This window comes from Orcinus orca, chromosome 19 (assembly GCF_937001465.1).
Source record: "Orcinus orca chromosome 19, mOrcOrc1.1, whole genome shotgun sequence".
NCBI lineage: Eukaryota > Metazoa > Chordata > Mammalia > Artiodactyla > Delphinidae > Orcinus > Orcinus orca.
In genome coordinates this window covers 26809715-26830245 of record NC_064577.1, presented here as the reverse complement: position 1 = coordinate 26830245, position 20531 = coordinate 26809715, and the positions used below count along the sequence as shown (strand labels likewise).

Sequence of the window (20531 nt, the reverse complement as noted above, 5' to 3'; positions counted from 1 at the left end):
TCTCTTGTATGCGTACAACCTAATGGTGTATCCATCCTGCTCGTGGTGGGCTTTCGGTTAGTTTCTAGTTTTCGGCTCTCACAAATAATGCCGCCAAGAGCATTTTTGTACACGCGTCTGGTGAATCCAAATATGCATTTCTGTTAGGTGATTATGCGTGGCACTGCTGGGTCAGAGGGTATGCTTGTGAAGGTTTAACTTCTAGTGGGTGCTGCCAGCTTAGCCAGGTGGCCGTACCAGTTTGTACTCTGCCTCTTTCAGTGTGGGAGGATTTTGATTGGTCCACATGCTCCTTGCCCGTACTTGTCACTTTCCATCGTTTAGACCAGCTCCTTACTAAAGGTTTATAGCCATAATTCACAGGGAGAGCCGAGGAAGAGGCAAAACACGTGGACCAATGAAAAGCAAGGGTCCCACTGAAAGAATGCTCTGATTGGCTGTGGGATGGATGGAAGGTTTCAAAAAAATTTTTTTCCCCCTGGTTCTTCGCCCACTTTATAAAGGCTTGGGTCCAGGATTCCAGGTAGGTTCGCAGAGTGAGGCATGGGCTAGACTTCATTCATGTGGCTCTCTTAGGCCTATGGTTTCCTCTTATCCCACGGAACATCCCTTAGAAACTGAAACATCTTGTTTTCATTTTCAGAGGCGGATCTTAGATGGAAGCCTTGGCTTTGCTGCAGGGGTAAGTAGCACGTGGTAGGAGGGATGTAAGTGGAGGATGTTTATTTTGTTATTTCTCTGCTAAGGGTATTTCCAGTTTCTCCGCATGCGGCCAAGCTGCATCTCTGTGATCTACAGGTGCTAATGGCTCCCTCTTCTCGCTGACCCTGTTTGCATCCAGTGTACTGAATGCCCCTGCCTCTCCTTAGACAGTGAAAGAAGCTTGTTGGCAGCTGTCTCAGGACTTGTAAATAAGTATTTCCAATAAGATAATATTTAGGAAGGGCTTAGCACAGAGCTTTGCTGGCACTAATTAAATATTCTCTTTCTCTCCTCCTTCTCACCCTTGAAAGACCTTGTATTATAGACATTATCTTTTTTTTTTGGCTGCGCTGGGTCTTTGTGACTGCGCGCGGGCTTCCTCTAGTTGTGGCGAGCGGGGGCCACCCTCCTTTGCGGTGCGCCGGCTTCTCATTGCGGTGGCTTCTCTTGCTGCACAGCACAGGCTCTAGGCGCACGGGCTTCAGTAGTTGTGGCTAGTGGGCTCTAGAGCTCGGTAGGTGTGGTGCACGGGCTTAGTTGCTTTGCAGCACGTGAGATCTTCCCGGACCAGGGATCGAACCCGTGCCCCCTGCATTGGCAGGTGGATTCTTAACCACTGTGCTACCAGGGAAGTCCCCAAGGCAGTTTCAAATGTGTAATAAAGTGGAGCGAATCCTATGAGGCAGCCCAGGTACCCACCACCCAGCTTCAATCATTATTGACATTTTGCTAATCTCAATTCCACGTGTTTTCCCCCTCCTCCCACCCCATATTCTCGGGAGGTGGAATACTGTGTAAAAGCAAATCTTAGACATCATGTGATCTTACTTGTAAATTCAACGCACAACTCTAGTTGAATGACTCTTTCTCTCTTTCTCTCTCCCTTCTTTCCTTCCTCCCTCCCTCCCTTTCTTTCCCTTCCTCCCTCCCTTCCTCCGTTCCTTCCTCCGTTCCTTCCTTCCTTCCTTTCTCTCTCTCTCCCTTCCTTCCTCTCTCTCTCCTTCCTTCTTTCTTTTCTTTCTTTCTTTCTTTCTTTCTTTCTTTCTTTCTTTCTTTCTTTCTTTCTTTCTTTCGTTCTCTCTCTCTCTCTCTCTCTCTCTCTCTTTCCCTTTCCTTTCTCCCTCCCTCTCTCTCTCTCTTTCTTTCTTTCTTGCCTCACCACGCGTCTTGCAGGATCTCAGTTCCCCGACCAGGGAATGAACCTGGGCCACAGCAGTGAAAGCACTGAATCCTAACCACTAGGCAACCAGGGAACTCCCTGAATGACTTTTTTTAAAAAAACATAATCACCATGGTATTATCACACCTACCAAAATTAATAATTCCTTATTATTATCCAACACTTAGTTCACATTCAAACTTCTGCCATTTTTTAAAGAAATTGTCTTCTAAAATTTTTTCTTATAATCAGGATACAAACAGGATTTTCATATTGAATTTGTTTCATACAAAAACAAATTATTTTATTATATTTATTATTATTATATTTATTATATATATTTATTATAATTATTTTACAAATAAAAGTCCCTTTTATTCTTTAGCAGTACCCCCCACCAGCCCAGCCGCCCCGCAGCCTTTTTTCCCCATGCTCGTAATATGTTAGAGAAACTGGATCATTCATCTGTAGAGTGTCCCACATTCTGGCTTTGGCAGATTGCTTCCTTATGGTGCTGTTGAACTCGTTCCTCTGTTCCCTGGGTCTCCTGTAAGCTGGGAGTTGGACCTGAAGGCTTACTTAATGCAGATTCCATTTTCCAGGCATGACTCACTGTCACAGTGGTGCTGTGTATTCCAGTCACATCAGTCACATCAGAAGGCATGTTAATATGTGGTTTTCCCTTTTGGTTGCTCAGAATTTGGTTCCTTTCTCCTCTTTTTGTAGTCCTGTGATCCGCAAAACCTGACCCGGGTGTGGGACCTCCCGAAAGTTCTCTAAGTCAGCAGCTGTGAGACTGGCATCTGTGGAGACATTCTGGGTGTTTCACAGGGCGTGGAGAGTGGTCACAGAATCAGTTCCCAGGTGCTCAGCTTCCAGTTTTGTTCTCTTTCCCCAAACTGCTCTGCCTGAGAATTCCCCAGTGGCAGGTCCTGTCTTCCCACCTTCCCCGACACAGTCGTCCTCTCCTGCTTCACGAAGGGAAGATGCACTCTTGCCTTACTTCCTTGTCTTTGGGTAGCCACATCTCCACGCACAGACGGAGAGACCCTTGGCATGCTGGTGCTCGGGTGGAGAGAGTGAAGGACTTGAACCACTGATTGCCGGACACAAATCCTTTAGCAATTCGGAGACTGTCCCGTCCTTTGAATCAAACTGTTAGCAGAGAAATCCTTTAATGTAGGGAATTCCCTGGTAGTCCAGTGGTTAGGACTCAGCACTTTCACTGCCAAGGGCCTGGGTTTGATCTCTGGTCAGAGAACTAAGATCCCGCAAGCTGTGTGGAATAGCCCAAAAAAAAAAAAAAAAAAAAAAAAGCCTTTAGTGTAAATTTCCATGGTGGACCACTCTGGGATTTTGAGCCTCCTTGGATAGAGTTCAAAGAACAAAATGACAATATTATAACAATATATCTATTTTTTTCTATCTTCTTTACATGAACACGTTTTCTCTTTGTTTGCTTTAAGAAAAGAAAGAACCCAAAGAAAAATAGAAATAAAATTGATGCTTAGCCCTGTCTTATTCTAGCAATAACTTCTTAATGTTTATTCACAGTTATATGAATGAATTGAAAATATAAGAAAAAAAGCCTCATCCATGAGAAGATGCATTTCCAAGAATATTTTACTTCTGAGTGTCTAATAATTATGAAACAGCATATTCAATTTTTGTTATTATGAATGTGTTCTTGACCACTAATAGTTCTAAATTTATTTATTTATTTATTTATTTATGGCTGGGTTGGGTCTTGTTGCTGCGCGCAGGCTCTCCCTGGTTGTGGTGAGCGGGGGCTACTCTTCGTTGCGGTGCGTGGGCTTCTCATTGTCGTGGCTTCTCATGTTGCGGAGCACGGGCTCTAGGTGCGTGGGCTTCAGTAGTTGTGGCACACAGCCTTCAATAGTTGTGGCTCGCGGGCTCTAGAGCACAGGCTCAGTAGTTGTGGCGCATGGGCTTATTTGCTCCACGGCATGTGGGATCTTCCCAGACCAGGGCTCGAACCCGTGTCCCCTGCATTGGCAGGTGGATTCTTAACCACTGCGCCACCAGGGAAGCCCCTCGACCGCTAATGTTTCAACGGTCACTCAATCCAGGAAATTGTTATTTAAGCAGTTGGAGCCCTAGGCTCACAGGGAATTTTTAAAAATTAACTGGAAATGAATAGAAATATTTTTTTACAAAGCAGTATGATAAAGAAACCAGTGACAGACTTTCTAGCATACAATGTAAGTTGCTCTAGGTTAAAATTCTGTGGGGAAATGCAATTGAAGTACAAATCAAGGAGAAAAGAGAATGATGTACGTTTTTGACTTTTGAAGAAGAGCTTGCACGTGTGGTTTTGCGTGTAGAATGTAACCCTCGAACAGAAAAGTGCATTAGACATAAACGCACAGCTTCGTTTGTGTGTATTTTTAAGTGGATAATGGGAGAGTCAAATCCCTGTGCTGTTTATTTTTACTTATTTATTTGGCTGCAACGCGCGGCTTGCAGGATCTTAGTTCCTCCGCCAGGGGTTGAACCTGGGCCCCGGCAGTGAAAGTGCTGGGTTTTAACCACTGGACCACCAGGGAATTCCCTCTCTATGCTGTTTAGATCCCACTGGGTCCATTTAAACTACCGATGAAGCAGTTTTATTTAAAGACATCAATATTTACATGCCAGAACTTATGTCTTTTGCGACTCTTTAAATTTGAGATGAAAATATTTATTTTTTATTTTTTGAATTTTATTGAAATATAGTTGATTTACAGTGTTGTGTTAATTTCTGCTGTACAGCAAAGTGATTCGGTTTTACATATGTATATTCTTTTTCATATTCTTTTCCGTTATGGTTTATCACATGATAGTGAATGTAGTTCTCTGTGTTATACAGTGGGACCTTGTTGTTTATCCATTCTGTATATAATAGTTTGCATCTGCTAATCTCAAACTCCCAATCCATTCCTCCCCCATCCCCCTTCCTCTTTGGTAACCACAAGTCTGTTCTCTGTTTCTGTGAGTCTGTTTCTGTTTTGTAGGTAAGTTCGTTTGTGTCGTATTTTAGATTCCACATATAAGTGGTATCATATGGTATTTGTCTTTCTGACTTAACTTCACTTAGTATGATGATCTCTAGGTCCATCCATGTTGCTGCAAATGGCATTATTTCATTCTTTTTTACGGCTGAGTAATAGAAAACATTTTAAATGTCAATTTCAAAATGAGTGAGAGGATACCTAGTTTTTCAGAATTCTTGTAGAGGTTACACAGATACAGAGTTTGCAGAACTGTGTTCTGTGCTGACCTGCCACTTGGGTGTCCTGATCTAGTTTACTCTTTTAGGCCAAAAGCCTCTGTAAGATTTATATAACAAAAGACAAAACCCAAGATGAAACAAGGGGGGAAACAAAAAACAGGTAGAGTATACCAGTCTTCAGGACCTGTAAGAATGAATTTGGGAGCGTTAAACCATGAAAATTTAAGAGTTCCTTAAAAAACATCATCAGACCAGTGTTTTATGTTCTTTTCACTGTGAGGATCTAAAATAGTTTACTTCTGAGTTTTAAAATAGTTGGTGGAAAAAAAGAGATTCTAAAAGTTATCTTTGTGTCTTTATTAGAAAATAAGTCATTTATTTTTCTAACCGTGACCTTGAGAATATGCTAGTTGCACAGAGGAGCTCCTGACCAGTCTCCCAATGCAGGGAGAAAAGTACAAGCTTGGTGGGGGAGACAGATGGGACTCAAACTCAGGAAAATTCAGTGGCATTGGTGACTAGAAGTGGATTCTCATAAATGCCTCCCCAAACTAGAGGAAGGCAGTAGAGCCCCAGTAGTCCAAGCTGTAATAATTGCTTGTACTTATCATGGACCGATTTATATTTAATACAGTCAGCCTACTGTGCAACAAAGAGTAGCCCCCTGCTCGCTGCAACTAAAGAAAGCCTGTGTGCAGCAACGAAGACCCAATGCAGCCATAAATACATAAATAAAATAAATAAAATTTTAAAAAAATCTTAAAAAAAAAAAGACAAAGAAGAAGAAAATCCCCTTTTCTTTCCTACTGGCTTCCCAGAGGTCACCGCCATTAACCCTGAGTGTGTCTCTTTGGAGAACTTTTATGACGCACGTACAAAGTGTCAGGACGGTTAGGTGTGCCATAGTGCCTGATACCCTGAAGGCTTTGCTTCTTCAACACTGCTTTTGGGTGCTTTGAATCTAGAAGAAGGGACACCTGGCCACCAGACATTTGACTGGGGTCCCATTGTACCTTGCACAGACATAACATGTTTCTACAGTCAGTTCAGCATACATTTAGGTATGTGTCATATGTATATTAAAATCTGTCTCTAATATAATGCTGCAGTGACATATTAATACAGTATATAACTGTGCACTGCAACAAGTGTTTCTGTGAGAGAGGTTCCCAGGACAAAGGACATAGGTATTTTTTAAAAAATTATTTTTATTCTTAAAAAACATCGCTTAGATGTTGCATTTATTTTATTTATTTTTTATTTGTGGCTGCCTGTGGGCTTTCTCTAGTTGTGGCGAGCGGGGACCACTGTTCGCTGTGGTGTGCGGGCCTCTTACTGCAGTGGCTTCTCTTGTTGTGGAGCACGGGCTCTTGGCACACGGGCTTCAGTAGTTGTGGCACGCGGGCTCAGCAGCTGCGGCTCGCGGGCTCCAGAGTGCAGGCTCAGCATCCGTGGTGCATGGGCCCAGTTGCTCCGTGGCATGTGGGATCCTCCTGGACCAGGGCTCAAACCCATGTCCCCTGCTTTGGCAGGCAGATTGTTAACCACTGCGCCACCAGGGAAGTCCCTCTGATGTCTCTTTTTCTGTGAACTAACTAGGAATCTCTGAATCAGTGTATATTCTCTTTCAAGGAGGAAACACTTGTGTGGAATAAATATGACCATGAAACTGCAGACGACAAAGATAGGCTACCAATCAAAAAGCTTACTTCTAGGCATGAAAAGGCAATTTAGTATCTATTATTTAATCCCATAGGGAGCTGGCTCCTTATGAAAGATGTGATTTTTCTTAAGGAGCTTTTGGCTGAGTCTGCTTTTGTGCCACAAGTGGTGCGTGATGTTTTCTCCAAATAACTGGCTTGCTGTTGGAAGTTAATGATGCTCTCCAGTGACGGCCTTTGAGTCTGGAGGGATGATGGTGACCAGCTGTTCTCCATTTCCATGGGGAAATGGATGGGAAGAAATGGACTTAAATTGTAGCATGAGAGATTCAGGGAGGAGATTCCAGCCAGGAATCTGGTTTCTAGAAGAACCCTAGAAAGGTTTCTTCTAGGGTAAATGGGAGAGAGAGAAGGGCCAGGGGTGCAGAGTAGCCATTGAGTTGGGGCTTCAGAAAGCCTAGCCTTTATACTCCTGGCTCTACAGCTCCTGGATTACGAAGTAATAATTGCTCTTACCTTTTCTCCTTCTTCCTGCCTGAGAGATAGGGAAGCCTGATACGTCCTAATGGAGATTTTCCAGTGTGCGGTCTTCTGGACCACACTGAAATGGGCTGGGCTACCACCAGACAGTATGAGTACTCTAATGGGCTCTGATGGGGCTCCTGCAAAGATCATTGCTGTCTGTTTCTCTCATTTTCCTCTTTGTGAGGCTGAGTGAGATGAAGGGCCCCTGATGGCCTCCTGGGAATGCTGAAGCTGTGTGGACCTTGAGGAGGTTCCATCCCCAGCGCCACCTGGACTGTGGACAGGTTACCTTGGAAGTTTCATGGCAGTTGTCCCATGCGGACTCCTCTCTTAAGCCTGCTTTTTCAAGATTTGAGGAACCAGGGAGCCCCAGGGCCTCCTAGATTTTACTCTCTGCAGCTTTTCTCTTGCACTGGGATACAGAGACCAGGGAGGTGATGTTGGTCTGTTCTAGGGCTAAGGCCGCCCTTTTGGGGGGCGCTCAGTGCAGGGGGGGCATATTCCAGGGTGGGCTTGTGGGACTTTGAGCTGCCTGTCACAGGGGTCTCATTTGGCGAGGTGGGTGTGGCCCGGTGCAGGAAGATGTGGGGCTGGGCCCTCCTCTTTTCTTATTATGGCCGTGCCACACGGCATGTAGGATCTTAGTTCCCCGACCAGGGATCGGGCCTGCGCCCCCTGCATGGGGAGCGGGGAGTCTTAGCCACTGGACCCCAGGGAAGTGCTGGGAAGGGCCCTTCTCCAGCCGGGACCGTTCACTGTTCAGGGCTTGTCGTCAAGGGGCGCCTGCCACTTCTCCACGAGACACTTGCTTTTCAAGGGTCTCAAATGACCAGCTTCCGGTGGGAAACTCCTGTGTCTCAGCTGAGTGTCCTCAAGCCACGCCAAGGCCAGGCAGGAGACACTGAACGCGCCACAGGGGACAAGCCTGATTTTTGGCCAGTGCCCCAGGTCCCCAGACAGCAGTGGTTCCTGTGGGCGCGAGGACGACGTGGTGACAGCTCTGCCCCCCGGCCCTCCCCTTACCCTGTGCGCACGTGCGGGGGCAAGATGAGGCCCTTCCTTCCCAGCACATCCTGACTCCATGTTGTAGGGGGGAGCGAGGTCTTGCTGCAGGGGGAGGGGGCGGCGAGGCGAGAGGGGAAGAAAGGAGAAAGGGACATCCTGACTCCACGTTGTGGGGGGGAGCGAGGTCTTGCTGCAGGGGTAGGGGGCGGCGAGGCGAGAGGGGAAGAAAGGAGAAAAGGAAGAAACACGCTCGGGAAGGAGGCAGATGATGATGGTTATGCTTGTTGTGTTTTTTCTTTTCCATTTCATGCTTCAGACTTCCAGCGCCCTTGTAAGCAGTGCAGGGGAGGAAGTGATACGTGTTGCCTTCGCTCTGCAGTGATGGGAAGGAACCGCGTTTGCACTGGTCGCAGAGCCCACGTGTCTGAGCACCTGGGGTGGGGTAGCCTGGAGCCTGCCCAGGGCCCCAGACGGACGTTGCTCCCTCCCGGCCCCCTTCCCGCCCCATCCCCTGTCCTCTCCTTCCCCGCGTGCATCCTTGGGCAGCCTCCACTCTCATGGCCTGGCAACCCGTTTCCCGTTTTCTTCCTCTGCTTTTCCTTGTGGTCCTGGGCGGACTCTACAGTTGAGCCAGGGCACCATCCTTGGGAATATCTGTGCCGCTTTGTCTGGGGGCCTCCTCCCCTGCACCCATGAAGGAGGAGGTGTGAGTGTATGTCGGTGGCCAGCAGGGCTTCAAATAGTCAGATGTGAGTGCCCCGAAGTCACAGTAACCCCTCCCCTCCCCTCCCCTCCCCTCCCCTCCCCTCCCCTCCCCTCCCCTCCCCTCCCCCCCTCCCCTCCCCTCCCCTCCCCTCCCCTCCCCTCCCCTCCTCTCCCCTCCCCTCCCCTCCCCTCCCCTCCCCTCCCCTCCCCTCCCCTCCCCTCCCCACCCCTCCCCTCCCCTCCCCTCCCCTCCCCTCCCCTCCCCTCCCCACCCCTCCCCTCCCCTCCCCTCCCCTCCTCTCCCCTCCCCTCCCCTCCCCTCCTCTCCCCTCCCCTCCTCTCCCCTCCCCTCCCCCCCTGTATTCCAGGCACTGTGTCAAGTGCTGAGCAGTTGAAAAAGTGCCAGGAGAGAGGGCTCTGTCTTTAAGGGAGCTCTGATCTAGCGGAGGGGTGGGCACACTACACCAGTGGTCCGAGTCCCGCCCTCTGTCTGTCCCCCCCCGCCCCCCCCCCCCCCCCCCCCCCCCCCCCCCCCCCCCCCCCCCGCTGTCTGCTTTTGTAAATGGAGATTCATTGGAACCCAGGCACGCCCACTTGTTTACATATCAATATCATCAGCGGCTGCTTCTGCATGACAACAGCAGCCCTGAAGAGCTGCAGCAGGACTGCGTGGCCTGCAAAACTCTGGCTTTTTACTGAAGTTTGCTGATCCCTGATGTAGTTGCAGGTAGGTGATGGACCCCGGGGACCACAGCTCTGTGCTGTGCAGGGCCGCAGGCTGCAGGTCGTGGAACATTCCCTGGAGTGTCCGATGTTCCCGAGTCGGTGATTTTCTGGGGACCTGGGCTTTGCTCCTGAAGTCAATGCTACTGCTTCCCTTTGCTGGAAGGGGGCCTTTAAGAACCTCCAGGGAATGGCTTAGCAGTGAAGCCTGTTGAGTTATGTGGACCTTTTGCTCTGTTGTCCTTGTCACATAAGGCACGCTGTGGCCATCAAGACGGACAGCCACAGGTGAACGTGTGCAATTTGAGTTGGTGAAATAAAGCCAGGTGTCCCCCAGCTCAAACCGAACTCAACTTTGCCACTGTCATTGGCATCCATGGTCTAGCAGAGTGAGCTCACTTGGCCTAGCGTCCTTGGTGGTTTGATTCCAGGGAGCTCTCTGGCTTTGGGGAAGCTCCCTTCCTTCCGATGCGGTGGTTCGCCACCCTGGCTGCACATTAGAATCACCTGGAGAGATGTGGAAAGCCCCATGCCCTGGACGCACCCTGGACTACATCAGAATCTCCAGGGGGTGGGATGAGGCTTCAGTAGTTTCTAGAGCCCTCCCCTCTTCAGTAGTTTCTAGAGCCCCCTCCACCCTCCACCTCCTGTCCCTGTGATTGCATGGTGCCAAAGCTGAGAACCCCTGTTGTGATGGGAACCGTGGTTTAGTGAAGGGTGAGCTGGTGTTTTGAAAGAGCAGACTCCCTTCAGAGGCTCCATGCATCTGTGGGGCTAAGGATCCAGCTGAGCCAACACGTTGGGTTGGGGTCATGGTTAGAGGGGCACTGGACGTGGAGGATGGGGCCTTGGAACTCGGATGGGGCGCCCAGGAGGAGGCTCCTGCCTCTGGGTCCATGGAGGCTGCCATGATGGAGTCCACCATGCACTTGGCAGTTGGCTCCCAAGGCTGGCTGGTTTTGATACCAGCCTGGGGTGGAAGGGGACGGTTGTTGTACGAGAGAGGTGTATTTTCCAGTTGGTCAGGCGATGGTGGACATCCGCCATCTGGGAACTCAGGCTCTTCCTTGGGGCTCCTTGGAAGATGGGAGGCAGAATCTCTGCTGTTTGGAGACCTTGAGCTTGAGTTTAGATTCTCCCTTCATGCACTGTCCTCCTTGGATCACATACTGCGTCTGGAAAAACAATCTCAGGACTGGTGGGCCCTTCTGGGAGTCATCTCAGGCACCCTCTGCCATCAGACAGGGCAGTATTTCACCCAGTCCACACGGATGGTGGGAGCACAGCTTGTTCCCAAAGACTTTTGCGAAGAAAGACTTTATACACTTTTTCTTTTTGGGTGATCTGAGTGTTTAGCTAGCTTATTAGAAACTTACCTAACCTAAATGTCTTCTGCAGTTTAAATAAAAGAGAGGGAGTAGCTGACATCATTTTTCATAGGCATCTTAGTACAAATCACGTTAAAAAGCATGTATCGAGTGTCAGCTCTTTTGCAAGATACTCTGAGCACAAGGGATCCAAGTTAATATCGGTTAAGTTTTGTCCCTGAGCCTTCTCATGCCAGGACCATATCTATACATGTTACTCACATAGCGCTTTGTGCCAAGGCTGGTGTTGGGTGGCGTGTGACTGCTTTTCCCCAGTGGCTAGTTCACCAGGGGGGAGAGGAGCGAATAATCAAAGCTTTGTGAAGGGCCCGTGTGAGTTTAGACGTGGCCCAAACACGTGTTCTCTTCACAGAAAAGTCCTTTGTCTTGGACAGGGAGAGAATCATCTTCAGGCCAAGCCATCTCACCATGTCCTGAGCACCTACTGTGTATCTGTGGGGAGTACGCAAAGAAGTGAGGTATAATCCCGCTCTGCGGGGGGTTTAAGGTGGGTCAGGGAAGAGAAGTCATATTCACCTGTACTCAAGAGACAGGTCAACGTATGGTTGTAAAAAGGTAATTGACGACAGGTGATGGGAGCCCCCGGGACAGGGAGGTTATTTCTAGTTGGGGAATAGAGAGCACTTCTCTGTGGACGAAGCTCAGGTTGGAAGGATCCGTAGAGTCTGGGGGTGGGGAAGGAGGAGGGGAAGGAAATGAATTATAGGCGGAAGAACAGCAAACTGGAAGTACAGAATGGAAAATACAGGAGTGGTGATTGGTTTGGTTGGAAGGTGGTGCCGGAAAGGTAGGCTGGGCCCGATGTGACCAACCTGGGGTCCTGTGGAAGGGAGTTGGTCATCTGTTCTCTAGATCGATGGAGGAGACCCTGGAGGCTTTTGAGAGGGTGACATCAGAGCTGTGCTTTCAGGAAGCGCGTTCTGTTGGTAGCAGATAACATGGCCGTGGGGAGCTTGGAGGGGGAGGCTGGCTGTGGGCAGGCAGGCTGGAGGCTCTTGCATTACTTTAGGTGATACCTTGACTCACTGGAACCCTTGACTTTGGGCAGAGGCAGAGGAGTTAGGAGGGGAGACAGCAAAAGACATTCCTGCTGGAGAACTCAGGGGCTTGGCAGTCCTTTGGTTATGAAGGTAGCCCAGGAGGTTGAAGCCCATCAGAAGTACTGTGTTCCTGGGGCTACCTCCCCTGGGGTTGTTAGAGAATTTAGCTTCACCATCCTGCCTTAAGGGCTGAGGGGGACTCTCCCAGAAATGGGGAGGTGGGGAGGGGTCTCTTAGGTTTACACCAGGCTTTTCTCATTTGAGTGGGTTTGTACTTTGGAGTCTGTGTGTTGGGATGGTCTCCATGGCAACCAGCCCCCTACAGGTAGTTGTACTGATGGTGGTGCTTCCTGCTGCTCACTCTGTTTTTAGTGATCTGTATCCGTCAGGATTAGGTTTGACTGAGAGTAACTGAGACCACAAAATAGTGACTTAAATAAGAAAGACTCCTCTGATGTAGAAGAAACCCAGAGACCGTGGCTGGGAGCATAGTTCCATGGAGTCACCAGGGATCTAGACTCCTTTTTTGTTCGCTGCTTTGCCCCAGATGGGAGCCTTTCTCTTTCTGGCCCAAGGTAGCTGCTAGAGCTCAGGCCATCACATCTGCCTTCCAGGCAGCAAAACGGCAGGAGGGAGGGAGGTTCCTTGCAGGTCTTGCATGCATGACAGCCCCATTTACAGCTCATTGGCCAGAACTTATTCGTAAGACCGCATCTAGCTGCAAAGAAGGCTAGGGTACATGGTCTTTACACTGGGATTCTGTTACTGAAGGAGAGAGAGCAATGGAAACTTGAGCAGGCAGTTAGCACTCTTGGCCATACAGCCTAGTGCAGAGAGAGCTTTGAGCCCTAAGATATCATTGATTTACCTTCTCTGTGTACATTTTCTATATGCTCTTTTAGAAAATGGGCTGTGTTATTTCTTTCTTTAATTTCTTTCGAAATGGAGGAGTAATACACGAACTTGGTAAGAAATTCAAGTAGTACAGGGTACACAGTAAAAAAATAAGTCCCTCCGTCTCTTTGCACCAGGCAGGGCCTTGGCGGGGTGGGTGTGGGTCACAAATGACAAAAACCTAACTCAATCTGGCATAAGGAAGAAAAGACATGTATTGGTTCATGCAGTTAAAATGTCCAGGCATGGGGACTTCCCTGGTGGTGCAGTGGTTAAGAATCCACCTGCCAATGCAGGGGACATGGGTTCAAGCCCTGGTCCGGGAAGATACCACATGCCGTGGAGCAACTAAGCCCATGCACCACAACTACTGAGCCCGCGTGCCACAACTACTGAAGCCCGCGTGCCTAGAGCCTGTGCTTCGCAACAAGAGAAGCCACCGCAATGAGAAGCCCGCACACCGCAATGAAGAGTAGCCCCCTCTCGCCGCAACTAGAGAAAGCCTGCGTGCAGCAATGAAGACCCAACGCAGCCCAAAAAAAAAAAAAAAGTGTCCAGGCATAGAACTGACCTCAGAATCTGCTACATTCTGGATCAAAGGCCATCACTGGGACCTGCTTTTCTCCATCTCCTGGCACTGCTTTTCTCTGTGTGGCTCCATTTTCAATAGTCTGTTCACATCCTCTCAGGCTCAGCGTCCAGATGAGCGAGGTCTTTCTTTCACACCTCTTGGAGTTGAGTTTCATGGGCAGCGAGCAACTGACCTGACTTGGGTTATGTGTTCATCCCTGAATGCTAATCCCTGTTCCCATGGGGATGTGGCATGTGCCCTGTGGCCAGGGCTGGGCATGTGCCCTCTCCCCTGCATTAGATAAAAAGCAAAGACTAATCATGACTAATAATGGAGGGGGGGAGCAGAGATGATTTCTCCAAAGCAAAACCGAAGTACTGTCGCCAATGCGGGGGCGATGGGTGTTGAGTAGCCAGCACACAGCAGATGTGCCCCCACGTTCCTCGGCTTGGTTAGAAACCACCCCAGGACGTCGTGACTTAAGTCAACAACATTCCATTATTCCTTACGATTCTGGGTTGGCTGCACTCAGCTGGGTGTTTCTTCTGGGCTCGCCTGGGGTCACTCGTGAGGCTGCAGGCATCTATCTGGCAGCTCAGCTAGGCTGGAGGGTGTAAGAGGGCCTCACCCACGGTCTAGGGCCTTCATGCTACCAGTTAGTTGTCTGGCCCTCTGTCCACACATGGGGTCTGTCCACCTCATGGGTCAGTAGCTTAGTCCAGGCTTCCTTACAGGGCAGTGGAAGAGTTCAAGAACGTGCAGGTGGAAACTGCCAGGCCTCTGGAGGCCTGGACTCTACACACAGTCACTCCTGCACGTTTTATTGGCCAAAGCAAGTTGCCAGGCCCCACCAGATTCAGGGGCTTGGGAAATACTCTCGTTCTTAGCGGGGGGAGCCAGCAAAGCATCACGGCTCTGCTCTGCCATCTCCCCCCTTCCCTTGCAGAGGGGAGGCCTGTTGACAGTCTACCCTTCCAGAACCAGTCTTCCTGTTCTGTTGCCTAGTGCCTTCGTTGTTGCCATTTCCAGCGGTCACTGGACCGCTTCACCAGAACTCTCTTTGTCTTGTCTTTCCACCTGCCTCTTAGCTTCCCTCTGGACTTCCCACCCAGTGAGACAGAGTGCTGGCTTTCTGTGTTTCCATTCGGTTTGTTAAACACCCAAGGAAGAAATTCGAAGAGCCAGTGAAGCTTAATTTCTTTTCTGCAAGCAACAGAGAAGCAAAACCTTTATGAGACGGATGAGTCATAGGTGCTCTGGCCTCCTGGGGGGAAAGGGCTCCGGCTCAGTTTTTCTCAGTACAAGGGCTACATTGTTCTAGAGGCAAGAATTAGCTCAGTATTGAGTGAGGTGGCCTTCTGTGACTAACAGTAGTATAATCTCCCTGGAATCATTCTGTGGGGAGACACTTGGCTTCTTGAGAGTGGGTGTGTCCGGGCTGTGGATTTGGAAGAGACGTGGGTCAAATACTGCTTTTGTATATCCCATATGCTTCAGCATTTCTTGGTTTCATCATCCTGCACCTGTATAACCTTGATTTTTTTTTTTGAGTCCCCAAATTTCTGTTGTTTTTTTTTTGGCGGTACGCGGGCCTCTCACTGTTGTGGCCTCTCCCGTTGCGGAGAACAGGCTCCGGACGCGCAGGCTCAGCGGCCATGGCTCACGGGCCCAGCCGCTCCGCGGCATGTGGGATCTTCCCGGACCGGGGCACGAACCCGTGACCCCTGCATCGGCAGGCGGACTCTCAACCACTGCGCCACCAGGGAAGCCCCCCACATTTCCTTTTAAATTCAGGAAGCAGTCTTCTTCCCTCTTTGCAGGGGAGTCCCCGCCTCATTTGATGACCGTAAGTTATGGTTGTAAAGAGCCTTTTGCTGAGGGCAGGAGAGATGGAGAGAAAGCCCGTCCCGGTGTGTCTCGGGCAGGTGTGTGGGCAGCGCATTGGGTGGTGCCGAACTGTGGATTTTACTCCTCTCATTGCCCCCCCCCGGACCCCCCACGAGGGTGGTGAGAAACGTGGAGCTCAGAGGAGCCACGGTCATGGACTGAGCGTCCTTGCTGGCCGCCTTTCCCACGGCCTGGAGAGGTTTGTCGGACTCAGGGTCCAGGGTCGGATGTGGGATGGAGGTAGGGCCTCCCTCCCCACTCCCTCCTGATGCCTCCCAGCCTGAGGAATTGGACCTCAGAGTGATGTGTTCCCTGGGGGAGAGGAGCCCCTCTTGAGGCATCTGAGGCCAGGAAGCAGAGCTCTGAGCCGACGACGCAGTGGTAAAGGGAGTGTTAAGAGAGTGTTTGGGCTAGGACAGGGAGTCCTGAGGCCTGGGGTGCATTTCTAGCGGAGCTGCTTAGGAGCCCCATGATCAGTGGCAAGTCCTGTAACCTCCAGGCAGGCGTGTCACGGCTCCACCGAGACTGAGGTCCTTCCCCTCCTACCTCGAGAACATGGTGGGAGGAAAAGTCCAGTCATGACTGTTTAATGCTTCTGTGCTCTCTGGAGCACAGAGAGAACGAAATCCCAGGGAGACAAACATTTTAATAGCTTGCCCGTGGAAGCTGATCTTTGCTGTCAGGGTGCCCTGGCTTTCAATCCCACATCTGACTTTGGCTCGAGGCCAGGAGCTGATACCCTCCTGGACTTGCAAATAGTGAAGGGAACAGAACCATCAGGCCTGATGGAGATTCAGCTGCTCCAGAATCATGCAACTGACAAGCAAGGGAAGGGAAGCCTTCATCTTACCTGTACACGGATTTTCTTTTCTTTGTCTTTCTTTCTTATTTTCTTTGCTATAGCATTTCATTTCTTTGGAAACCTTTCTGTTTCTGAAGCTGTTTCTGGTCTTCTGTGAAGAAATCAACCACGACAGCCCTGGGGCTAAGTGAGTGAGTTCTCCAGGAGGATGGACAGAATATATATCTGTTAAATGTATAAACCAGGGGAAAACGGATTAGTATCGTATTTAAGGCAGGAGGAAGGGGCACAGAAGTCATTGCCTATGCATAACCTTTAAATAGATTTTACCGATTTGAATGTGCACAACACTTTGTAATTATGCATAAATAAATCCATGGGGAGGGGCGTGTCCATGTGTGCACTTCAGGGGACACTTGCCTCTTATGGGCTCATGAGTCCCAAATACTATTATATGACATTAGTGTTTTGCTTCATAAGTTTTGAAGCCCTTTCCCATCCATCACTTCATCTGAGCCTCCCAGTAATCCTGTCGCTTGTAGGTTTTATTATTTGCATGTAATAGATGAAGAGTGTGCCGTGTTCCATGCTGGACTCCTTTGTCTGACCTGTGCATGGGATGCTTAGGGCAGAAGGGGAAAAAAGGGAGCCTTCAGTGGTCCTCCTGCCCCCTCGCCCCGGCCCAGGGCATGCCAGGGACTGTTTTAGGCACTGGAAATAAAACAGTTAACAGAGCAAACAAAACTTCCTGCCCTCCTGGGACTATCACTCTAGGAGAGAGAGTCACATGATAAAGAAACTCTACAATGAAACATACAGTATGTCTGACAGAGATACATGTGATGGAGAATACAGGAAAGGAGGATAGAGAGTGCCCTGGCAGGGGTGGGAGTTATGCATAGTGCAATTTTATTTTATTATTATTTTTTTAAAAAATAAATTTATTTATTTATTTTTGGCTGCGTTGGGTCTTAGTTGCTGCGCACGGGCTTTCTCTAGTTGCGGCGAGTGGGGGCTACTCTTCATTGCGGGGGGTGGGCGTCTCATTGTGGTGGCTTCTCTTGTTGCGGAGCTCTAGGCGCATGGGCTTCAGTAGTTGTGGCTCGCAGGCTCTAGAGCACAGGCTCAGCAGTTGTGGCGCATGGGCTTAGTTGCTCCGTGGCATGTGGGGTCTTCCCGGACCAGGGCTTGAACCCATGTCCCCTGCATCGGCAGGCGGATTCTTAACCACTGCGCCACCAGGGAAACCCACTGCAATTTTAAAAAGAGCAAATCAGTAAAGAGACTAAGGAAGTATTCCTGACATATGGGAGGCTCTCAATATTTTTTTTTTGATGTAGCGAACAAACAAATGCCCAGATGGATGGGTGGATGGGTAATGGATGGATATAGATGGATGGAGATGGATGGATGGATATAGATGGATAGATACGTGAATGGATGGATGGATAGATGGATCAATGGATGGATGGATTTGGATGGATGGAGATGGATGGATGGATGGATGCAAGAGGAAGGTTAAGTCCTAACCGCCCCGCCCCATAGATTTGTGCTTCCTTTGAGAGCCTTAGTGTGCCTGAATATTTTCGTACCCCCATTTCATGAGTCAATGTGGATCACCCTAAGTGCGAACTTACCTCATGTAGTCTCTGGAGAGGGAGAGCCCCTCCCTGCTAGCGAGAGCCAGCATACAACTAACTGGCTTGGAACAGGAATGCGCCTGGCACTGTGCAAGTTGAGTTGGAAGGAAATTGTTGCCAACTGTTCCAGGGAGAGTTTGCCTATCATTCACTCCACCTTGTCTTTCTCATTATGGACCTGGTTCTGAAAGCCCTGAGGATTTGCCTGCTCTGTCCCCCTGGGAGCCTGGTCCCTTCCAGATCCTTGCCATTGAAAGTTTCCTCAGGGAAATTGACATCTCATTTTCTCCACTATAATCTCTCAGCCCCCTCCAAGATGGGACTTAATACCCCTTGACAAGCATCTGTAGCCCTTTGTACTTACTCTGTATTGCACCTGTCTCTAGATGCTAATTGCTTGTTCATTCTTCTTCCTTCCCAAAGTAGAAGTGCCTAGAAGGCAGAGGCTGTCATTTTCACTGTTGAGACTTGGTCCCTTGTAGACGGTACTTTTGAGATCAGTGTTAAATGAGTGCGGCACGTGCGTTTGAGATTTTCTTTGGGGTTGGCTGCCTACAGGCCCAGCCCAATTTCTCCAGATCCTCTGTGTGCACTGATTTAGGTTCCTGGAATCTCAGAATGAAACCTCCAGATAGGCAGTGAGAAACCCTCCCTGCTGAGTCTGTAAGGAAATCGGTCTTTCTGTTTCTTCCAATGAAGGAAGAAACTAATTGAATGTAAACTCATTACATCTCTGAAGCACTTTGAAAATTTCCCCACGATTTAATTATGATGAAATTCTCAGGATGTAGTCATGCCAGGAAATGTCGCAAACCGTCAGCCGTGTGGGTTGAGCTCAGGCGGGAGGCCCTGGGCACCGAGGGGTAAAGCCTTTTCCTTAGCAGACATGTACTCTGGTGTTACAATGAGCCCTGGAGTCACCTGGCTTGGGTTCGGTCCAGATTTCTCAACTTACGAGTTGTGTGAGCTTGGGCTAGTTACTTAGGCTTAGTAAGCCTCCGTTTCCCCGTCTGTTAAGTGGAGATCATAGTATTTGTCTCCGTCATAGGGTTGCTATGCAGATGAAATGAATACATGTGTTTGAGCACTTAGCACAGTGATTGGCACATTGCAAATGTCCATTGCCTGTTGATCATTCTTATGTCATGTCAAGGGAAATGGTGGAGGACACATGAGGAGTTTGGGATTGATATAAATCAGTGAACTTGGGTCTTATGGTTTTGGAAGAGTTTTCCTCCACTCTGTGGTCCTCGGTGTTACTAAACGTCCCTCTTATTCATCCCCAGGAGACGCCTCCAGATCCCTCCTCTCAGCAACATACTCTTCTGTACTTTCTTTGTTCACACATAATTTTAAAAATGGGATCATGCCATGCAGAATGCTTAAAAAGTGTTCTTTCACAATAAATCTTGAACTTTTTCTTGTTATTTTGGGGGTTGCATGGTACTCCATTACACAAATTGACCATAATATTTGTTTTCATCTTTATTGAGGGATAATTGAAGCACATTACACTGCACACATAACTGTGGTATTTTTCACTAATGACTTTTTGGACACAGAAGTGGGGCTCAATTTTTGGAACCATTGTTTATTTTTATCAGAGTAACAGATGCACCCATGTAGAATGAGTAAATGTTAATAAAAGGCTTAGAAAGAAACAAACAGCAGTCCCTCCACTCCCCGCCCCTGCCCACGGCCCCGTCCTCTTTTCTAGAAGTAATCACTTTTGTCTGTTTCTTGAGAAATTTTCTCCCCCATTTTTGTGAGTAAATTTATTCTGCAGTTTCTCGATTTGGAAGCCAGTGTCTTTTAGTTCTGGTAAATGCTATTTGATGTTCCTTTAATAGCTTCCCCCCGCTGGTCCTCTAGTCTCTGTTTATTAGTCTTATTGGTTGGCTATTGGACTTCCTGGACCGAGCTGCTCATTTTCCTCTCCTCTCTCCCGGTTTCTTATAAAACCTTGGCTGTTTTATTCTGCATGGTGGGGAGTTTCATCGACTTTAACGCCATAAAAAGAGCAAATGTTTTTTTTTGTTGTTGTCTTCAGAGTTTCCATTTCTGAAAACGATTTCTTGTTCTCCTGTTTTTGGTTTTTTTTTTTTTTCTCCAGTGTCCTGTGCTTTTTCATGTATATAGTCCATGCATCCGTAGCTCTATGATAGTAATGATGTTTTTTTTTGTTGTTGTTGTCTTCCATTTCTGAAAACGATTTCTTGTTCTCCTGTTTTTGGTTTTTTGTTTTTCTCCTGTGTCCTGTGCTTTTTCATGGATATAGTCCCTGCATCCATAGCTCAATGATAGTAATGATAGGTTTTTCTCTTAACAGATGTTGTCTGCCTGAATCCCCTGGGTTCCCTCTGAGAGCCTCCGTTTTTCCTGTTTGGTTATTTTCTTCAGTCATTGGCTCTTATCATAGGCCACTTTTTTATTTTTTTATTTGCGGTACGCGGGCCTCTCACTGTTGTGGCCTCTCCCGTTGCGGAGCACAGGCTCCGGACGCGCAGGCTCAGCGGTCATGGCTCACGGGCCCAGCCGCTCCGCGGCATGTGGGATCTTCCCGGACGGGGGCACGAACCCGCGTCCCCTGCATCGGC

At 48.7% G+C, this 20531-nt stretch overlaps 1 protein-coding gene across 14 annotated transcripts in view; it reads left to right on the top strand.

Annotated features, from left to right (window-relative positions):
- SLC39A11 (solute carrier family 39 member 11) overlaps nt 1–20531 on the top strand; it is a 419622-nt gene that overhangs the window by 88784 nt on the left and 310307 nt on the right. For 13 of the 14 annotated variants that reach the window (XM_049701912.1, XM_049701908.1, XM_049701907.1 and 10 more), the window contains one exon: nt 644–682. The exons of the other annotated variant lie outside the window; for it this stretch is intronic. Coding sequence is in view for 10 of the 13 variants with exons in the window: in XM_049701908.1 (XP_049557865.1) it covers nt 644–682 (39 nt within the window). In the remaining 3 variants the exon portion in view is untranslated. The remainder of the gene's footprint in view (nt 1–643; nt 683–20531) is intronic. 14 annotated transcript variants of the gene reach the window in all.